We start from the raw sequence: 20,186 nt of genomic DNA on the forward strand, positions 1-20,186 counted from the left end.
AGGACTCAAAAGACCTGACTCAGATGACTTTGACTAAACTGGTCCATGCTCTGCAGGCTCAAGAGCAGAGAAGGCTCCTAAGGTTAGAGGATGCGAATGAAGGGGCAATGCTAGCAGCTCACAAGGGCAAGTCTGCACAAGGAAATTACAAGAAGGAAAATAAATATCTAATGTTCAGTGGAACAAGGCTGGTGGAATGAAGAATCTTCCACCTTGTTCTCACTGTAAAAAGAAAGGACATGTAGAGAATAGATGTTGGTTCAGGCCAGGAATACAATGTAGGACCTGTAAACAATTTGGCCATATCGAAAGAGTCTGCAAAAGCAAGGGAGAGTAGCCCCAACAACAAGCTCAGATAGCTGATGAACAGCACCCGGGACAGGAGTTAGAGCAGTTATTTGTGGCCTCATCCAGTTTGATCCAAGCATGTGATGAAACCTGGTTAATTGACAGTGGATGTACGCATCACATGACACCAGATTTGCAGAGTTTTGTGAACCTAGATCACTCACGTCTGTTAAGGATCAAAGTGGGAAATTAAGAGTTTGTGGAAGCAAAAGGGAAAGGAGATGTTGCTGTCCAGACACCGAAAGGTATGAAATTAATCTCCAATGTACTTTATGCACTTGATATAAGTCAAAGTCTCCTTAGTGTGGGACAGATGCTGGAAAAGGATTATGCATTGCATTTTCAAAATCAATCTTGCATAATCCTGGACAATGAGGGAAGTGAAATTATGAGAGTAAGAATGGTGGGGAGGAGTTTTCCAATCATCTGGAGAAATACTCCACACAAAGCATGTAATGCTAGAGAAGATGAAACTGAGATATGGAATAAGAGATTAGGCCATGTACATTATAGAAGTCTAAGGGAAATTCAGTCTAAAAACTTAGTTCAAAATATGCCCATTGTTGAAGAACCAAAAGGAGTCTGCCAAGCATGTCAATTAGGCAAGATGAGTAGAAAGCCTTTTCCAGTGAATCAAGCTTGGAGGGCTTCTGAAAAAATTCAGCTTGTTCACTTGGATGTGTGTGGTCCCATGAAAATTTTATCCCTAAATGGAAGTAGATATTTTGTGTTGTTCATAGATGATTGGTCTAGGATGTGCTGGGTTTACTTTCTAAGGCAGAAAAATTAGGTGGCTAGTGTATTCAAAAAGTTCAAACAGTTGGTGGAAAACCAAATAAGGAAGACCATCAAAACCTTGAGAAGTGACAATGGTACTGAATACACTTCTCAAGAGTTTGAAATGATCTACAAGGAGGCTGGAATCAGACATCAATTTAGCAGCCCTTATACTCCACAGCAGAATAGAGTTAGTGAAAGGAGAAACAGGACTGTTATGGAAATGGCAAGTTGTATGATGGCTGAGAAAATACTTCCGAAATTCTTCTGGGCAGAGGCTGTCAATACAGGGGTGTACTTGCTCAACAGACTCCCCACTAAAGCTTTGATCAATCAAACACCATTTGAAGCCTGGACTAGAGTCAAGCCAGCAGTGAATGATCTAAAAATTTTTGGAAGCATATGCTATGTTTTGGTACCAGCTGCAAAAAGAACAAAATTGGAGGATAAGGCTTTGACAGGAATTTTTATTGGCTATAGCAGCCAATCTAAAGCTTATAGAATATATATTCCTAACTCAAAGAAAATATTCATTTCCAGGGATGTTACAGTTGATGAGAGTGGAGTTTGGAATTGGGATAAATGTAAGGCTGATGTAGAAGCAAAACCTCAATTGAGTGAAGCTCCAGCTGATTAGGTTGAAGAAAATTCCGGAGATGAATCAGATGAAAAGGTTGCTGTCAGAGGAACAAGGTTTCTAGCTAATGTCTATGACAGATGCAATTTGGCACAAATGGAACCTTCAAGCTACTCAGAAGCAGTGAAGTCAGAACCCTGGAGGATTGCCATGAAGGAGGAGCTAGCCATGATTGAAAAAAAATCAGACCTGGAAGCTTGTGGACATACCAGAAAACAGGAAGGTGATCCAAGTAAAATGGATTTTTAGAAAAAAGTTAAATCCGAATGGTTCAGTTCTGAAGCATAAGGCTAGGTTTGTTGTTAAAGGATTTGCTCAGCAATATGGAGTGGATTTCCTGTAGACATTTGCACCAGTTGCCCGGCATGACACCATCAGACTGTTGCTTTTGTGGCATCTCAATTTTCATGGAAAGTTCACCAATTGGATGTTAAATCTGCTTTCTTGAATGGCTTGTTGAATGAGGAAATTTATATTGAACAACCTGAAGGGTATCAGATTCAAGGAGAAGAAGGAAAAGTCTACTTGCTGAAGATGGCCTTATATGGCCTAAAACAGGCACCAAGGGCCTGGTACAGCAGGATTAATGACCACCTGCTTAGTTTAGACTTTGTGAGGAGTCCAAATGAGCACACTCTATACATTAGAGAAGCCGAAGATGATGTAATGATCATTTCCTTATATGTGGATGATCTTCTAGTGATTGGAAGCAATCAAGCTCAAGTGTTGGAATTCAAAAAATCCATGCACAGTGAGTTTGAAATGACAGACTTGGGTGAAATGTCATACTTTGGGATGAAGATTGATCAATGTGTAGATGGTATTTTTGTGAATCAAAGGAAGTATGCAAGTGAAGTCCTTAAGAAGTTCTGCATCGAGAATTGTAAACCAGTGGACTTGCCATTGGTTCCAAATCTGAAGTTGTCAAAGAGTGATGAAGCTAAGAAGGTTGATGAAGGATTATACAGGAGCTTGATTGGTTGCCTGCTATACTTGACAGCAACCAGACTAGACTTAATGTATGCCACTAGTTTATTGTCTAGATTTATGAGTCAACCAACCAAGACACATTTCAAGACTGCAAAAAGGGTGCTGAGATATGTGAAGGGCAGCACTGACTTTGGGGTGTGGTTCAAGAGATCAGAAAACTTGAAGTTAGTTGGTCTTTCTGACAGTGACTGGGCTGGTTTAACATATGATATGAGGAGCACTTCAAGATATGCATTTTTCTTAAATTGTGGTGCTATTTGTTGGCTTTCCAGGAAGCAAGAAACCGTGGCTCAATCCATAGCAAAAGCAGAGTATATATCTGATGCTGCTGCTGTGAATCAAGCCATTTGGCTGAGAAAGATTCTTGAAGACTTGAAGCTGAAGCAGGTCAAGCCTACTGCCATCATGTGTGACAACCAATCTTCTGTAGCAATGGCCAAAAATCTGATGCATCATAGACGTACAAAGCATATCAAAATGAAGTTTCATGCAGTGAGAGAGGCTGAAAAAAATGGTGAAGTGGAATTGATGCACTGAAGGGGTGAATTACAACTGGCTGACATTACGACTATAGCTGTCTCCAAAGCCAAGTTTGAAGAATTCAGATTCAGACTTGGTGTTTCCAGCCAACTATCAAGGAGGAGTGTTAAATTCTGATAATTAGCTGGAAATGTAGCTATTTGTCAACTTGTTTTTGAACATTTTCTGGCGCCAAAAATGTTGCAATCTGCCGTCTGATCTGTGAGGCAGCCTTGGTTGATTCATTTTGTAATTGTTTAGATTTTGTACTGCCAGGTTATATGGTATGTGTCTATATTGTTTGTTGTAAGTTGGAATTAATGTATGGCTTAGATTAATGTTGGGTAAAATATGTCTCTGCAAAGTGGTTGTCAACAGTGAACCTTTTGCTTTATTAGTTGATGTAAAACTCATTTTATAGTACATGAGATTGCCCTTCACTTTATCAGTTGCTTTTCTTTCTTTTCTTTGCATTCTCCGGTATTAGCAACAACGGTTTTGCAAGTGATTGGGGTAGCTCACCGGTTAGATAATTTGATGACAGGTTAAGTTACCTGAGTTTCAGAAGAGCTCCTATCTGATGAGGGATGCTCCCGGTGAGTTTATTTCTGCTAAGATCCAACCACACCAGATTCGGGAAGGCAGAAAGGTTGAGTGTGAACTTGTAACCCCCCTGGAACCTGTATGGTATAGAAACGGATGTAATGCTTCCAGCCTTATTGCAAAATACACCATGCCACTTGCAGCAACTTGAGGTATCAATTGTATATTTACTGCACCACCCACTTTCAAGCAAAGCTTTTGCTTCTAATTTTTGCTGTGACAATCCAGAAACAAAAGTATAAGCAAAAGTAGATGTAGCCCAGATTAGTGCCACAATAAATCTTGATATGCGAGCTGCCATGTTTAAGTGTAAGTCAAGAATCAAACTGCAGCAGCAGGTGATTGATTTTTCAAAAATAATTGCAGTATTGTTCAGGCCATAAATCAAGTTTATAGTCTTGCTCGGGGTAGAAATTTGTACTTTCTCATATTAATTTTCTTTTTTTCATGATCAAGATCCCCGCCCGCCAACTAACTAATTGACCCTTGAATTTTATGGGTTGATGTTCTTGTTGAAGATTGTGATATCATGCTGGAAATGATAAAGTTGACAGAAATCAAATTGCATGTTTTGCCGCCACCGTTTAAACTTCCGCTGTGCATGCAGAAGTTGTTTTTGGTCACTGTTTTAGAAATATTTCAGTGATGTGTTTAGGTGAATTAGGTTGACAAAATGGCGTATTTGATATGTTTGTACGTGCATTAGTTGAAGTGCTTAGTTTAAATTTTAAATTTGCAACTTTAGTTGGAACAGTGGCAGGTTCTTGTATAAAGCTATCCCCGTTTTTTGAATGAAAAACAGAGCATGAATTCCAGCCTATGTTTCTCTCTCTATCATCAGTTTTTTCTTCTTTGTTCTCTAGCAAAACCAACAGTTCTTAACTTAGTCTTTAATCTATGATGTGTTTGACCAAATCAGGGGATGTTCCTTTCTGTTGATAGCAGTGATGTTTTACTGAAAACATGAAGATAGGCAGCAGGTTTGCAGGTTTTTGTCACCAGTTTGAAGGTTGCAGGGCTGAATTTGAATGATGGAGCAGTTAGATTTTTGAATTGTAATGTGATGGCTTTAGGTGATAGCAGCCGGTTGTAAGGCTTTAGTACCAGCATTAGTTTTAGATGAATGGTTAAGAATGTATTTGCAAAATATCCTCGTAATATTAGGTGGAAATATTTTGTATAAATCACCCCTGTTTTATGAATGAAAAACAGAGCAAAAACTTCAGTTTAAATTTTCCCTCCCTACATCTCTCTCACATCTGTTTTGGTCTCTCCCTTTCCTTAGTATACTCCAGCTCTTAAAACCAAAACTTTCAATACATTAATGCTTAGAAGTTGACGATGACAAGCATTAATAAAATTCATCCGTCGTGACATTTTGTCAATGAACTTATTGTTGAGTTGCTGGAAAATTGTTCTTCAAGTCACATCTAGTCTACATGGACTTTTCGAAGGGCCATGTAATGGTGACGACCAAATCTTCTCGAGGATTCCATAAACACTACGAATTATAATGACCACCTTAGATTTCCCTAAATAACAGCAGTCAAGGCATTGGTTTTTTCCATTTATACATTTTATAGCAGGAAAATACCTGGCCAAATCACTCTCTTACGTAGCATCATTTTTCCTTCAACTAGCTTGTGAAATATTTGTTTTCTGTTTTCTGTCGAATTGAATTCTTAAAAAGAATTTTTATTCATGAGGTCCTGCTATTTCCTGCCTCAACTATATAAGAAACTAATTCTTGGTCTCATGCTTTTCTGATACTGGTATTGGCACTTCATTTAGATAGAGATACTTGTATGATTGGAGAAAAAAAAAATGGTAATTAAAGTAGGCCGACCTTATGGAGAAATAGCCATACTATTGCATAATAATTTTATTATCTGTTGTCTTTTAGATGCAGATGCAGGGCTTTCAGTAGGACAGATATCACACTTTGGCATTATATCGGCAACAGTCATGAACAAATTTAGCAGGAATATGTCATCTTGCTTCTTCAATTCTCCATTATGAATTCTTGAATTTCTATTCCTGTATGTCGTGCACCACCTTGTACTCTCAGCAAAACTTCGTCCCCAACCTTCAATGAGGTCACAGGTATAGCTGTTTTCTTTCCTCCATTTCCTGGGGGAGATAGGAGGGCAAGTTTCAAATCCGTAAGACAAGGAAAGTAAATAATTTATCCAGAACTTTCATTAATGAAATTAATATCTAAATAAGACCTTGGCAGGGAGATATTAAGGCAACTGTTTCCGCATTCTGTAGAATTATGCTGTAATGAGTTTGATTATCTGATCCCTGCACCACCAGAAGCATACAATGATATCATAACAAGAAACCAATGATGGTATAAGCCACTAGTTTTAAAAAATGAAGCATTAACATTAATTCATGTTATCACAAATCTTGGAAAGGACCAAAAAAAAAAAAATAAATAAATAAATTAAAAAAAAAGAAAAAAAATTTTGATTATGCAAAATTGGTGAACATGGAAATGGGTTCTCAGCGCAATTAAAGCGTCTGAGCAATAAAAATATTTCTCAGTACAATTTCATTGAACTAGTGTTTCTCATTTTCCACCTTCAAGAGACTAGTATTCATTTTTCTGCTTCCATTTCTTGCCCTTTCAAATCTTTAATCCAACCTCGTGTGTACATTTGTTTCTGTAACTTTGCACTGCGTGTGGGTTGGCTTATGTAATGTGTGTTGAAAAATGGCTTTTAGCAAAATCATATGGGGTAGAAATGATAATGGAGAAAGGTTTTGGGACTTATAATAGGCCAAAAAAAAAGTTAGTTTGTCCCACATTGATTAGGATTGAAAAGTGGGAAACTTTTGGGGCCTATATATAAGGACCTAAATCAATGTTAATTGTATCCCAAGTTGTAATTCCATTATACTTCTTTTGTTTAGGGTTCTTTCTTTAGGACCCTTTAGTTTGTAAGTTTTGTTGTATCTCCTTTTGTTTTGGGTATTTGTTGTATTGCCCAAATATTGTAATGTTTGGGGATGTGGAGTTTTCTTTTGCAGCGCCCGAGGACGTAGGTTTCAATACCGAACCTTGTTAATTCCTGGTATTCTTTATTTTTGTATTTAATTTTGGCTATTTATTATGCTTTACTTCTTGTTATTTATATTCAATAGCTGCGTTAGAGTTTATGTTTCCGTTGCATAACAATTGGTATCAGAGCCTAGGTTTAGGACAGTGAGTAGCTATTTGTATGGTTATATGATGTCTAGAAAATTCTGTCAAAAAGAAGATAAAAGTCTAAGGAGACTGGATTTTAAGTGGGACCATTTGTGACCCCTCCATTGTTTCATGGGAATTTTCCTGGTGCGTATTTAATCATTTCAGCACTTACTACTACCTAGGGCTATTGTTGATTTGTTGGTTAGCTATTGAAATAATAATTTGTGGAGCTTGGTTATTGGGAACTTTATTTACCAAGCCAATTGAGTAAGCATAAATGGCATCATTGTCCGAGGATTCATCCTCCGAGGCACACCGTCCGTGGCACCACCATCCGCACCAGTAGATGATAACGGTTTCAAATGCAAAATGATGTTGAAAAATTTGATGGCCAAAATAATTTTGGCTTGTGGCAGAATGAGGTATGGATAGCTTGTACAGCAGGATCTAGATTTGTTCTGGAGGAGGAAAACCAGAAGATGTCTATGAGAAAGACTAGGTGAGGTTGAATGTAAAAGCGTGTGGTGATTCGCTCATGTCTTTGTAAAGAGCAAAAATATCCATTCATGAAAGAGACTCTCCCAATAAGTTATGAAAAGCGCTGGAAAACAATCAATGAAGAGAAGTAATGAGAATCGGCTCTATTTGATGAAAATACTGTTTCGTCTTCAGTTGAGACCAGTACGAATATCAGTAGCCATTGTACATTTAACAGATAATTGCTGATTTGTTAAATTTGGATGAACATTCAAAGATGAGCATAAGGCTATGTTGTTAATTGGTCTCTTCCAGATAGTTAGACTATCTTAGTATTACACTTCTTCATGGGAAGAAAAATTGTCCTTTGAAGAAGTTTGTTCTGCTCTGTCCAATCTGAAATTCGGAAAGAGGATCAGAAGGAAATAGAGATGAGTCAACAAAAGCTCTTGTTGCAAGAAGGCGGAGTCAAAATCAGAGTCGTAAGAAGGAGAGAAGAGGAAGACTCGTTCTAAGGGAAAACTCAATAGGGATCAATGTGTCTTTTGTCTGAGAAAGGGCATTGGAAGAAAGATGTCTGAAGTTGCAAAGAAAGAGGGCAAAGCTGCTTCTGATGCATACGTTGTTAAGCGTGAAGAGGATGAGTCGATTTCTGTCTAGTTAGCTTACCATCCACCTCTGAACAAATGAGTGGATTATGGATTCAGGTTGTACCTATCATAGTCCCCACAAGGAGTGGTTCTTTAATTTGAAGAACTGTGTGAGTTGTTTATTGGGCAATGATGATGCTTGTAAAACAACTGGATAGGTTCAATTCGTTGAGAATCATGATGGCTCAACTAGAACTCTGACAGATGTTCGGTATGTACCGAGGTTGAAAAAGAATCTCATCTCTTTGGGAGCCTTGGAATCTAAGGCTTCACGGTGAATAGCGAGATGGAATTCTAAAAGTTTCTTCAGGCCTCTTGTGGTAATGAAAGGCACGAGGAGAACACACTTTATTACTATAATGGTAGTAGTTATTGAAACGATAGCTGCATCGTGCAGAAGGATGCAGATTCAGAAATGCTCAAGCTGTGGCATATACGTTTGGGGGCATGCAGGTGAAAAGCCTTACTTAGTTTGGTGAATCAAGGCTTTTGAAAGGTGCAAGACCTGTAGCTGGATTTTTGTGAGTATTGTGTTTTGGGAAAACAGACAAGAGTTAATTCGGCACCGCAATCCATAATACTAAGAGTATTTTGGATTATGTTCATTCTGATGTGTGGGGACTTACCAAAACAACATCTTTGGGAGGTATGCACTATTTTGTCACTTTTGTAGATGATTTTTCCAGAAGAGTTTGGGTGTAGTGAGTAAAACTAAAGATACGTACTTGGTGTTTTCCTTAAATGGAAAAAGATGATAGAGACTCAGACTGGCAGAAGATCAAGCAGCTACGTACAGATAATGGTGAGGAGTATCGTAGTGATCCGTTTTTGAAAGTTTGTCAAGATGAAGGATAGTACGTCACTTTACAGTGAGAAATCACCACACGAATGGGGTGGCAGACGCATGAATCGAACATACTGGAGAAAGGTCAGTGTATGTTGTCCAATTCTGGGTTGGGCAAAGAGTTTGGGCTGAGGCAGTTTATATATGCGTGTCATCTCATTAATCGTCTACCATCAACTGCAATTAAAGGCAAGACGCCGATTGAGGTATGGTCTGGAAAACCTGTTTCTGATTATGACTTTTACATGTTTTTGGTTCCACTGCTTATTATCATGTAAAGAGTCTAAGTTAGATCCTAGAGCAAAGAAAGCAGTTTATGGGATTACCTCAGGTGTGAAAGGATACGTCTTTGGTGTCCAAGTTCAAAGAAAATACTGTTTAGTAGGGATGTGACATTTGATGAGTCTTTTATGTTAGAACAAAACAGGAAGCCAGATGAAGGTTTTCAGTACTCCCAATAGAGGCATACTCAGCACAGGTGGAGTTTGAAACAACATCAGTTAGCCCCGCTGAAATGAGACTCCTATCAAAAGGAGTTCATTGGAGATGAAGAAGAGGATTCTTCCCAAGAACGTCACAAGAATCTATTCCGTTAATAGGCCAAGACGAGAAATTCGCAAGCCTGCTCGTTTTGCTAATCGGTGGCCTATGCACTCCCAATTGAAGATGGTGAAGTTCTTTCCACTTATAATGAAGTAGTTAGCAGTTCCGAAAACGGTTGAGGAAAGCCATGAAAGAAGAGATGCAGTCTCTCCATAAGAATGAAACTTGGGAGGTTGTTCAATTACCAAAGAATAGAAGGCAATTGGAACCAAATAGGTATATGCAAAGAAGAAGGATTTCCGAATTTAAAAGACATCCGATACAAGGCAAGGTTGGTGGCGAAGCTACGCTCAGAAGGAAGGAATAGATTTCAATGAGGTATTTCTCCAGTTGTTAAGCATTCTTCCATTAGAATTTTGTTGCCTTGGTTGCTTAGATGAATTTTGAACTTTTCAACTTGATGTGAAAACCGCGTTTCTACACGGTGATTTGGAAGAGGAAATCTATATGACTCAACCAGAAGGATTTAGGATTATTGGGAAGGAAGATTGGGTTTGTAAACTGAAAAGATCACTTTATGTTTGAAACATCTACAGGCAGTGGTACACGATTTGATGGTTTATGATGGGTCAGGATACACAAGAAGCAAATTTGACAACTGTGTGTATTTTCAAAGGCTACAAGGTGATACTCTCATTTATCTACTCTTATATGTTGATGATATGTTGACTGCTTCAAAGAACTAGGAGAAATTGGAAGTTAAAGGCTCAACTAAATCAAGATTTGAGATGAAGGATTTAGGGAAGCTAAGAAGATTCTCGGTATGGAGATAATTAGAGATAGAGGAAATGCAAGTGTGTTTGACACAAAGTAGTATCTAAGAAGGTCTTACAACTTTTAGCATAACTGAAAGTACAAAACCTATAAGTACTCCACTTGCTCCTCATATAAGCTTAGTGCGTCATTATCTCCAAGTACGCATGAAGAACGAGAGTTTATCAAAAGTTCCGTATCAAATGCGGTTGGTAGCTTGATGTATTCAATGGTGTGTACTAGGCCCGACATTTCACATGCATTTGGAATTGTGAGCAGGTTATGCATGATCCTGGTAAAGGACATTGGCAAGCTGTGAAGTGGATTTTACATATTATAGGTACTGTAACATTGGTTTGGTTTTGAGCGGGATGAAAATCTTAGTCAATTCGCTGTTGGCTATGTTGATTCTGATTATGCTGGTGATTTGGACAAGCGTCGGTCAACTACTGGATATGTATTTACTCTTGCTAGAGCTCCAGTAAGTTTGGAAATCTTCTTTGCAGTCTACAGTTGCTTTGTCTACTACAGAGGCAGAATACATGGCAGTTACAGAGGCTGTGAAGGAAGCTATTTGGTTACAAGGGCTATTGGATGAATTGAAATTAGTCAGAAGAAGATCACTATCTATTCTGAAGTCAGAGTGCTATTCACTTAGCAGAATCCGTATTCCACTTTTGCACCAAGCATATAGATGTTCGTTACCACTTTGTGCGGAAATTATTTCTGAAGGAAAATCTCATTGAGAAGATTGGGACTGCTGAGAATCCTGTAGATGTCTTAACGAAAGTAGTGACAATGATCAAGTTCAATCACTGTTTGAACTTGATCAACATCCTGCGAGCTTGATTTGCTTTTTGGCACATTTGAAGTGTTGCAAAATTTGACAGAAGAATACAAAACTTTGAAGGTTTGCTAATTCGCCAAGGTGAGATTTGTTGAAAAATGGCTTTTAGCAAATCATATGGGGTAAAATGATAAGGAGAAAGGTTTTTGGGACTTTAATAATAGGCCAAAAAAGGTTAGTTTGTCCCACATTGATTAGGATTGAAAAGTGGGAAACTTTTGGGGGCCTATATATAAGGACCTAAATCAATGTTAATTGTATCCCAAGTTTGTAATTCCATTATACTTCTTTTGTTTAGGGTTCTTTCTTTAAGGACCGTTTAGTTTGTAAGTTTTGTTGTATCTCCCTTTTGTTTTGGGTATTTGTTGTATTGCCTAAATATTTGTAATGTTTTGGAGATAGTAGAGTTTTCTTTTGCAGCGCCCGAGGACGTACGTTTCAATACCGAACCTCATTAATTCCTGGTATTCTTTATTTTTGCATTTAATTTTGGCTATTTATTTATGCTTTACTTCTTGTTATTATTATATTCAATAGCTAGCGTTAGAGTTTATGTTTCCGTTGCATAACAATGTGTTTGTGTGTGTGTCTGTTTTTGTTTGTCAGCTCAAATATTACTGACAAATTTTTACTGCATTTTTTGCTGTATACTAATCAGTTTCTGGGGCTTTGTCTTTAGGCTCTCAGTTGGGTGTTTCTCTCTGTGCCATTGCTTTCTGTTTAGTCTCAATGTTGGTTCTTTTGATTTGCATGCTGTTTCTCTGATCTGGATTTGAGTTCTTTTGTTTAAAAATGATGGCTTTTCAATTTTGAGAAGGCCGTGTTTTAGAAATTTTGTTCCTTTTGTGTGTGTGTGTGTGTTTTGGTTTCTGGGTATGTGGGTTTTTAATTGAAAAGATTGGTTTTGAGGCAAGGTGGTGCTTTTATATATGGGGGGTTATTGATTGATTGATTGATTGTTTGTTTGTTTATGCAATTTGGGTTTTGTTTATTCTAGTTGGGTTTTGATTCTCACTGTTGTTTGGGGTTGATGTTTGGTGCAATGTGGTGTTTTTGTGGCATAAGAATTGAGTTTTAGGATTCAGGGAAGATGGGATTAGGTCCTGATGCTATTCATGTGGGGACTTGGAGTGTTGGTAAATCAAAGATAAAGAAGAAGAAAGGTGATGAATCCGGGGAGACTGGTTCAGGGTGTTGGTTTAAGTTTAGGTTTATGGGAAGCTGCTTGTCTTCAAGGTCCAAAAGGGATGGTTCCATTAGTGGCACTAGCACTCCTTATGGTATTATATAAGCTCTTTTTAGATATTGGTTCATTATATAATATGCTTAATTGTTTACTCTATTATCATCTATTTGTTGTTAAATGCTGTTTGATTCTTGGCTATATCATTTTTTCTCATATTATTTGTCTGTTTGGCACATTGCGCTTTAAAAATGTATAATTTATCTGATTTGTATATCTAGCTATGTAATGTTATGATCGTATTCTATCTGTATGTTTGGCTCCATTACGATAAGAATTTTGGAGTCCTACGATTTATCTGATTCGATTAAGTTGTGTCTTTGTTGGATTCGATTCTTTTTTCCCTGCTTATGATATGATGCTCATTTGGCATAATGATCTCACCATAGAATGTTAATGAATTCTTTTGTCGTATAGCATATTATGTTGTGATCGATTTCCATCTGTGTATGCTTGGTGGATGGTAGTTCAATAAGTGTTTAATTGTCTAGATTTACCGAGACAGTTGCTAATAATTATTGTTTTGTCGTTTCTCATTTATGACTGAATCATGAAGGTGATGACTGTATAGGAATCAGAACACGTTGTCGCATCTGGCTAGTGACTTTTTTCACCTCTGTTTTGGTGGATAAAACAACATTTGTCAGCTATTGATTCTCTGAATGCATGTATGTGCTTCAAAACTGCTTGTTTGGATATATTGAAGACAGTGATAGTTTTTTAGTTTGTTCTATGACAATAAGGCATAACACATTTTTCATGCATATTTAAAGGAAAATGCTTTTATAGTTTCCACAAGCATATAATAGACTGACCACTGGTGAGGAGTGCTCTAATTATAGGTTTTTCAAGTACATATATGAAAGTGTTGCTACCAAATTTGGGAATTAAACTCTGTAGACTTTCAACTATTTCATATTTCTGTTCAAATTTGTCTCCTCCCAGAGCATTAGCAACTGTATTCACTTTAGTGTTTCCTTCTCGTTTACAACTTTTTTATGGATTCAATGCTTCCTAGGTGGTTTAAGTCAATCATTGACTTATATGGGTTCAATTTAATTACAAAGTTAAAATCCATGTATTGTCATTCATAATATGCACATGTATGGACTTGTATTTGTTGGAATGTATTTGTTAGTGTTCTTGTGCTGGAGTTTAGCAAAGAAAAGAAAAGGTGCTGGACAGGATAAAGAGAGTTGCGTTTTTCTGCATTTAAAATGAGTTTTTAATTGCAGCAGATAAAGGAAAGTTTTTACACTGACTTATACCTACTTTGCAGACATATAAAAACTTAAATTAATCCTAAGCCACACACCTAATGTCAACTAACAACTACATCATCAGAACATCCCTTACAATCTGGAATGCGTATCACACTTTTACAAAATGAACTAAAATTGCAGCATATCAAATACACCCCTGGCAGACTTCAGTTCAGGTTTTGCTGCCAACTTACTTTCAAAAGACTTCAACAAAACTACTGCATTTCCAGCCATGCATCAACGTTCAACACTCCTCCTTGATGGTTGGCTGGAAACACCAAGTCTGAATCTGAATTCTTCAAACTTGGCTTTGGAGACAGCTTTGGTCATAATGTCAGCCACTTGCAATTCACTCCTGCAATGCACAAGTTTCACTTCACCATTTTGCTCAGCCTCTCTCCCTACATGAAACTTTATTTTTATGTGCTTTGTGCGTCCATGTTGCACAGGATTCTTGGCCATAGCTACTGCAGACTGGTTGTCACACATGATAGNTATATATAGAAGAGTAACATGGGAAAACCTCAATAATAGAAGTTTATTGAGCATAATTTTACCGTAATCACATATGTAAAATTGCCAATCACCATGTTCACATATTCCCGTTGTTGTAATTCGGTAGGATTAGGAGTATTGTTGATGAAAGACAAGTAGTCAACGCCTCCAAAGCTAGACAAATATATTGCACCGGGTAGTATCTTTTTGGCCTTTGCATCTCTGAGTTGTTGCTCAATAAATTGGCCACCTCCTTAAAATAGCTTAGCTGTTTTTGGCTGTAAAGCTATAAAAATTAAAAGCATTGTCAAGATATATTTTGCTCCAACAATAGTAATTCATTTGAATAAAATGCTTTACATACCGTATCTGGATCAGTTTCTTCAAGAACACGAGCTCTAGCACTTGCAAAATTAGCTCCATTGCTAAAATTATGACTTCCAGGTTGTAAGTATGGTTCCCAGAGTGGTAAATTTGAGTACATTGCTGCATTATTTAACTAAAAAACACAATTAACTTTGAGACGGGTCGACATAATCGTAATTCACTAGATAGCTACCATACCAGCAAAGTCAGGGACTGTACAGCCATCACAGACTCTTCCAGTCAGATATTCGAAAAAAACTCTCTCCATATGGTATAAAATTCGCCCTGTATTCAATGTTAACATAGAGATAGTTATTGTTTACTGGATCGTAGACTGAATTTCCAAACACAAAGACGACAGCATGTTTGTTATTAGCTTGCCTGGACTCATCACCCTGAGATCTTGCTGGAGCAATAAGAAGGCTAGATTATGTTAGTGTTCTTGTGCTGGAGTTTAACAAAGAAAAGAAAAGGTACTGGACAGGATGAAGAGAGTTGCGTTTTCTGCATTTTGAAATGAGTTTTAATTATAGCAGATAAAGCAAAGTTTTTACACTGACTTATACCTACTTTGTAGACATATAAAAACTTAAATTAATCCTAAGCCACACCCTTAATGTCAACTAACAACTACATCATCAGAACATCCCTTACAATCTGGAATGGGTATCACGCTTTTACAAAATGAACTAAACTTGCAGCATATCAAATACACCCCTGGCAGACTTCAGTTCAGGTTTTGCCGCCAACTTACATTCAAAAGACTTTAACAAAACTACTGCATTTCTAGCCATGCATCAACGTTCAACACTCCTCCTTGATGGTTGGCTGGAAACACCAAGTCTGAATCTGAATTCTTCAAACTTGGCTTTGGAGACAGCTTTGGTCATAATGTCAGCTACTTGCAATTCACTCCTGCAATGCACAAGTTTCACTTCACCATTTTGCTCAGCCTCTCTCACTGCATGAAACTTTATTTTTATGTGCTTTGTGCATCCATGTTGCACAGGATTCTTGGCCATAGCTACTGCAGACTGGTTGTCACACATGATAGCAGTAGCCTTGTTCTGTTTCAGCTTCAAGTCATCAAGAATTTTCCTTAACCAAATGGCTTGATTCACAGCTGTAGTAGCTGATATGTACTCTGCTTCAGCTGTGGATTGAGCCACAGTTTCCTGTTTCTTAGAAAGCCAGCAGATAGCACCATGATTCAGGAAGAATGCAAAACCTGAAGTGCTTCTCATATCATCTGTTGAACCAGCCCAATCACTGTCCGAATAACCAATCAAACTGAAGTCCTCTGATCTCTTGAACCACACCCCATAGTCAGTGCTTCCTCTCACATACCTCAGTACCCTTTTTGCTGTTTTGAAGTGTGTTTCAGTTGGATTACTCATAAATCTGGACAGCAGACTGGTTGCATACATTAAATCTGGCCTAGTCGCTGTCAAATACAGCAGACATCCTATTAAACTCCTATACAAACCTTCATCAACTTTCTCACCATCCTCATTCTTTGACAGTTTCAAATTTGGAACTAAAGGCAGATTTACTGGTTTGCAGTTTTCCATGCAAAACTTCTTTAAGACTTCACTTGCATATCTTCTTTGGTTCACAAAGATCCCATCCACATGTTGATCAATCTCCATTCCAAGGAAGTAAGAGATTCCACCCAAATCAGTCATTTCAAACTCACTTTGCATGGATTTCTTGAATTCATCCACTTGAGTTTGATTGCTTCCAATAACTAGAAGATCATCCACATATAGAGAAATAATCATCAAGTCATCTTTAGCTTCTCTAATGTAGAGCGTGTATTCATTTGGACTCCTAACAAAATCCAAATTCAGCAAGTGGTCATTAATCCTGCTGTACCAGGCCCTTGGAGCCTGTTTTAGGCCATACAAGGCCTTCCTCAACATATACACCTTTCCTTCTTGTCCGTGGATCACATATCCTTCAGGTTGTTCAATGTAGACCTCTTCATTCAACCAGCCATTCAAGAAGGCAGATTTTACATCCAATTGGTGCACCTTCCAGGAGAATTGAGCAGCCACTGCAAGTAGCAGCCTAATGGTGTCATGTCGTGCAACTGGAGAAATGTCTCCAGGAAATCCACTCCATACTACTGAGCAAATCCCCTAACTACAAGCCTGGCCTTATGCTTCAGAATTGAGCCATCTGGATTCACCTTTTTTCTGAAAATCCACTTCACCTGGATAACTTTTCTGTTTTTTGGTCTATCCACCAACTTCCAGGTTCGGTTTTTTTTCAATCATGGCCAACTCCTCCTTCATGGCACTCCTCCAGGATTCTAATTGTGCAGCCTCTAAATAACTTGTAGGTTCCATTTGAGCTAAGTTGCACCTGTCATACACATCAGCAAGTGTTCTGGTTCCCCTAACAGCAACTTTTCTTCTGATTCTTCTACTGAATCTTCTTCAATTTGGTCAGGTTGAACCTCACTCAGTTGAGGCTGTGTATCTGCATCAGCTCTTCCCTTTCCCCAGTTCCAGATTCCTCTTTCATCAACCTTAACATCCTTGGACACCACAACTTTTCTAGAGTCAAGAATATAAATTCTGTAGGCCTTGGATTGGCTGCTATAGCCAATAAAAATTCCTGTCACAGCCTTATCTTCTAGCTTAGTCCTCTTTGCAGGTGGCACTAGAACATAGCAAAGGCTTCCAAAAATCTTCAGTTCATCCACTGCTGGTTTGACTCCAGTCCAAGCTTCAAAAGGTGTTTGGTTTTTTAAGGCTTTGGTGGGAATCCTATTGCGTAGGTAGACACTTGTGTTTGCTGCTTCTGCCCAAAATGGTTTGGGAAGATTTTTCTCAGCCATTAAGCATCTTGCCATTTCCATGACTGTCCTGTTTCTCCTCTCACAAACTCCATTCTGTTATGGAGTGTATGGCTGCTGTATTCATGTCTTATTCCAGCTTCAGTGCAGATTTTTTCAAACTCTTGAGAAGTGTATTCAGTGCCATTATCACTTCTCAAGGTTTTGATGGATTTTTCTATCAAATTCTCTACTTTTAGTTTGAGTTTCCTAAATGTTACAGCCACCTCATTTTTCTATTTTAGGAAATAAATCCACCCCATCCTAGACCAATCATCTATGAACAATACAAAATACTTGCTTCCATTGAGTGATAAGGTTTGCATGGGGCCACATACATCCGAGTGAACAAGCTGGAGTTTTTCAGAGGCTCTCCAAGCTTGGTTAACTAGGAATGGTTTCCTACTCATCTTGCCTAGTTGACACACTTTGCACACACCTCTCGGCTGCTCAATAATAGGCAGATTATGGACTAGATTTTTGGACTGCATTTCAATCAAGTTTCTATAGTGTACATGGCCTAGTCTGTTGTGCCACATTTCAGTTTCATCCTCCCTAACATTGCATGCTGTATGTGGTGTAGCTTTCCAGATTATTGGAAAGCTTTTCCCAATCATTTTCACTCTCAAAACCTCATTACCCTCATTGTCTTGAATAATGCAGGATTGTTTTTGAAAATGCAGTGCATAATTCCTTTCTAACATTTGCCCCACACTCAAAAGACTTTGATTTATATTAGGTGCATAAAGTACATTTGAGATTAGCTTTGTACCTTTTGGAGTTTGGATTGCAACATCTCCCTTGCCTCTTGCTTCCACACACTCTCCATTCCCAACCTTGATCTTTGATCGATGAGAGTAATCTATGTTCACAAAGCTACTCAGATTAGGTGTCATGTGATGTGTGCACCCATTGTCAATCAGCCATGTATCATCACAAGTTTGGATCAAGCTAGATGAGGCCATAAACAGCTGCTCTGTCTCCTGCATAGGTTGTTGTTCATCAGCTATTTGAGCTTACTGTTGGGGCTGCTCTCCCTTGTTTCTGCATGCTTTTTCAATATGCCCAAACTGTTTGCAAGCCCTACATTGTATACCAGGTCTGAACCAACATTTATACTCTGCATGTCCCTTCTTTTTACAATAAGAACAAGCTGGAAAATTTTGCATCCCACCAGCTTTGTTCCATTGGTTGTTGGACCTTTCTTTTCCTCTCTTTTCTCCAGCAGACTTTTTATAATTTCCTTGGATAGGTTTGCCCTTGTAGGTTGCCAGCATTGCCCCTTCATTTGCATCTTCAAGCCTTAGGAGTCTTCTTTGCTTTTGTGCCTGCAGAGCATGGACCAGCTCAGTCAAAGTGATCTGAGTTAGGTCCTTTGAGTCCTCTAAGGATGAAATCTTGGCTTCAAACCTTTCCGGCAAACTCACCATTACCTTCTCCACTATTCTGCTGTCCAACATTTCCACTCCAAGTAATCTGATTTTGTTGACAATGCTCATCAGCCTGTCAACATATTCTTTCACTTTCTCAGCCTCTTGCATTCTTAAAGATTCAAACTCCCTTCTTAAATTCAAAACCTGCATGTTTCTTGTAGTGCTACTTCCCATGAACTCTTCTCTCAACTTGTCCCATGATTCCTTGGCTATTTCGCATGCCATGATCCTTGTAAAAACAAGGTCTGTGACAGCTGAGTGGATATGGGACAGGGCTCTTGGAGCCTTTGATGCTTCCTCTTTATGCATTCGAATTTGGTTGAGAGTGGGATTTGGTCCCAGCTGAGGGGGTTGTCTCTCTTCCTCTACATACTGCCAGAGTCCTTGGCCCCTTAGGTAAGCCTTCATTTTGACTGGCCAAATATGGTAGTGTTCACCGTTGACACAAGAGGTAGAAGAGAAGCTGTTAGGGTAGTCATTTGCTCAAGAGAAGACAGGTCTGATGCAAGGCAGTTTCTCGGTGGGCTGGATAAGTTGTTTGGAGAAGAAAATGTTCAGTTTTTTGTTGGAATCAACCAAGCTCTGCTACCATGTTAGTGTTCTTGTGCTGGAGTTTAACAAAGAAAAGAAAAAGTACTAGACAGGATGAAGAGAGTTGCGTTTTCTGCATTTTGAAATGAGTTTTAATTACAGCAGATAAAGCAAAGTTTTTACACTGACTTATACCTACTTTGCAGACATATAAAAACTTAAATTAATCCTAAGCCACACACTTAATGTCAACTAACAACTACATCATTAGAACATCCCTTACAATCTGGAATACGTATCACACTTTTACAAAATGAACTAAACTTGCAGCATATCAAATACACCCCTGGCAGACTTCAGTTCAGGTTTTGCCGCCAACTTACTTTCAAAAGACTTTAACAAAACTACTGCATTTCCAGCCATGCATCAACATTCAATAGATTACAACATAAACATTGTTTAGAGAAGACTCTGTATAGATGAAGCTGCCGCCAATTCCATTTTCCTTGAAGAATTCTATTCCACAAAAGATTCTTAGTTTTAATTAACAACTAATTAGCAACTAAGTTTTAATTAACAAAATTTGTATGCGTATAGTTCCCCACAACTAAGAATCTTGAAAGTTTGACTTAGCTAACTAGTTTGGTAGGACATGTGTCAATTTGGTAGTCTATAACCTATTTTCTACATTGAAAAGGAGATAGCGAGGTACAATTATAGACCATGAGTTAAATCTGTGCCACATTTTGTATAAATTGTTGTATGACTAC

General features: G+C 38.2%; 3 protein-coding genes across 4 annotated transcripts; 1 reads left to right on the forward strand and 2 right to left on the reverse strand.

The window, feature by feature from the left end:
- The first annotated feature begins 1,858 nt into the window (after positions 1-1,858).
- Positions 1,859-3,289, forward strand: LOC116107157 (uncharacterized mitochondrial protein AtMg00810-like). The gene is made up of 2 exons (XM_031393462.1): positions 1,859-1,985; positions 2,178-3,289. Exons 1-2 carry the CDS (start codon positions 1,859-1,861, stop codon positions 3,287-3,289), a joined length of 1,239 nt encoding a protein of 412 aa, XP_031249322.1.
- An 11,028-nt stretch (positions 3,290-14,317) lies between these two features.
- On the reverse strand, positions 14,318-15,018 carry LOC116107103 (GDSL esterase/lipase 2-like). Of its 2 annotated transcripts, none has more exons than XM_031393399.1 (3): positions 14,809-15,018; positions 14,609-14,730; positions 14,318-14,530 (listed from the first exon to the last, which is right to left on the reverse strand). In XM_031393399.1, the coding sequence occupies exons 1-3, from the start codon at positions 14,912-14,914 to the stop codon at positions 14,342-14,344; spliced, it is 417 nt and encodes a 138-aa protein (XP_031249259.1). In that variant the 5' UTR covers positions 14,915-15,018; the 3' UTR covers positions 14,318-14,341. The 2 variants fall into 2 exon arrangements, with proteins under 2 accessions (XP_031249259.1, XP_031249260.1); XM_031393400.1 differs by having other exon boundaries at positions 14,609-14,743; positions 14,809-15,017.
- Positions 15,019-18,468: 3,450 nt separating this feature from the next.
- On the reverse strand, positions 18,469-19,293 carry LOC116107158. Its single transcript, XM_031393463.1, has one exon. It carries the CDS (start codon positions 19,291-19,293, stop codon positions 18,469-18,471), a length of 825 nt encoding a protein of 274 aa, XP_031249323.1.
- Between the last annotated feature and the right edge of the window lie 893 nt (positions 19,294-20,186).

This window comes from Pistacia vera, unplaced genomic scaffold (genome assembly GCF_008641045.1).
Source record: "Pistacia vera cultivar Batoury unplaced genomic scaffold, PisVer_v2 Contig528, whole genome shotgun sequence".
Classification (NCBI taxonomy): Eukaryota; Viridiplantae; Streptophyta; class Magnoliopsida; order Sapindales; family Anacardiaceae; genus Pistacia; species Pistacia vera.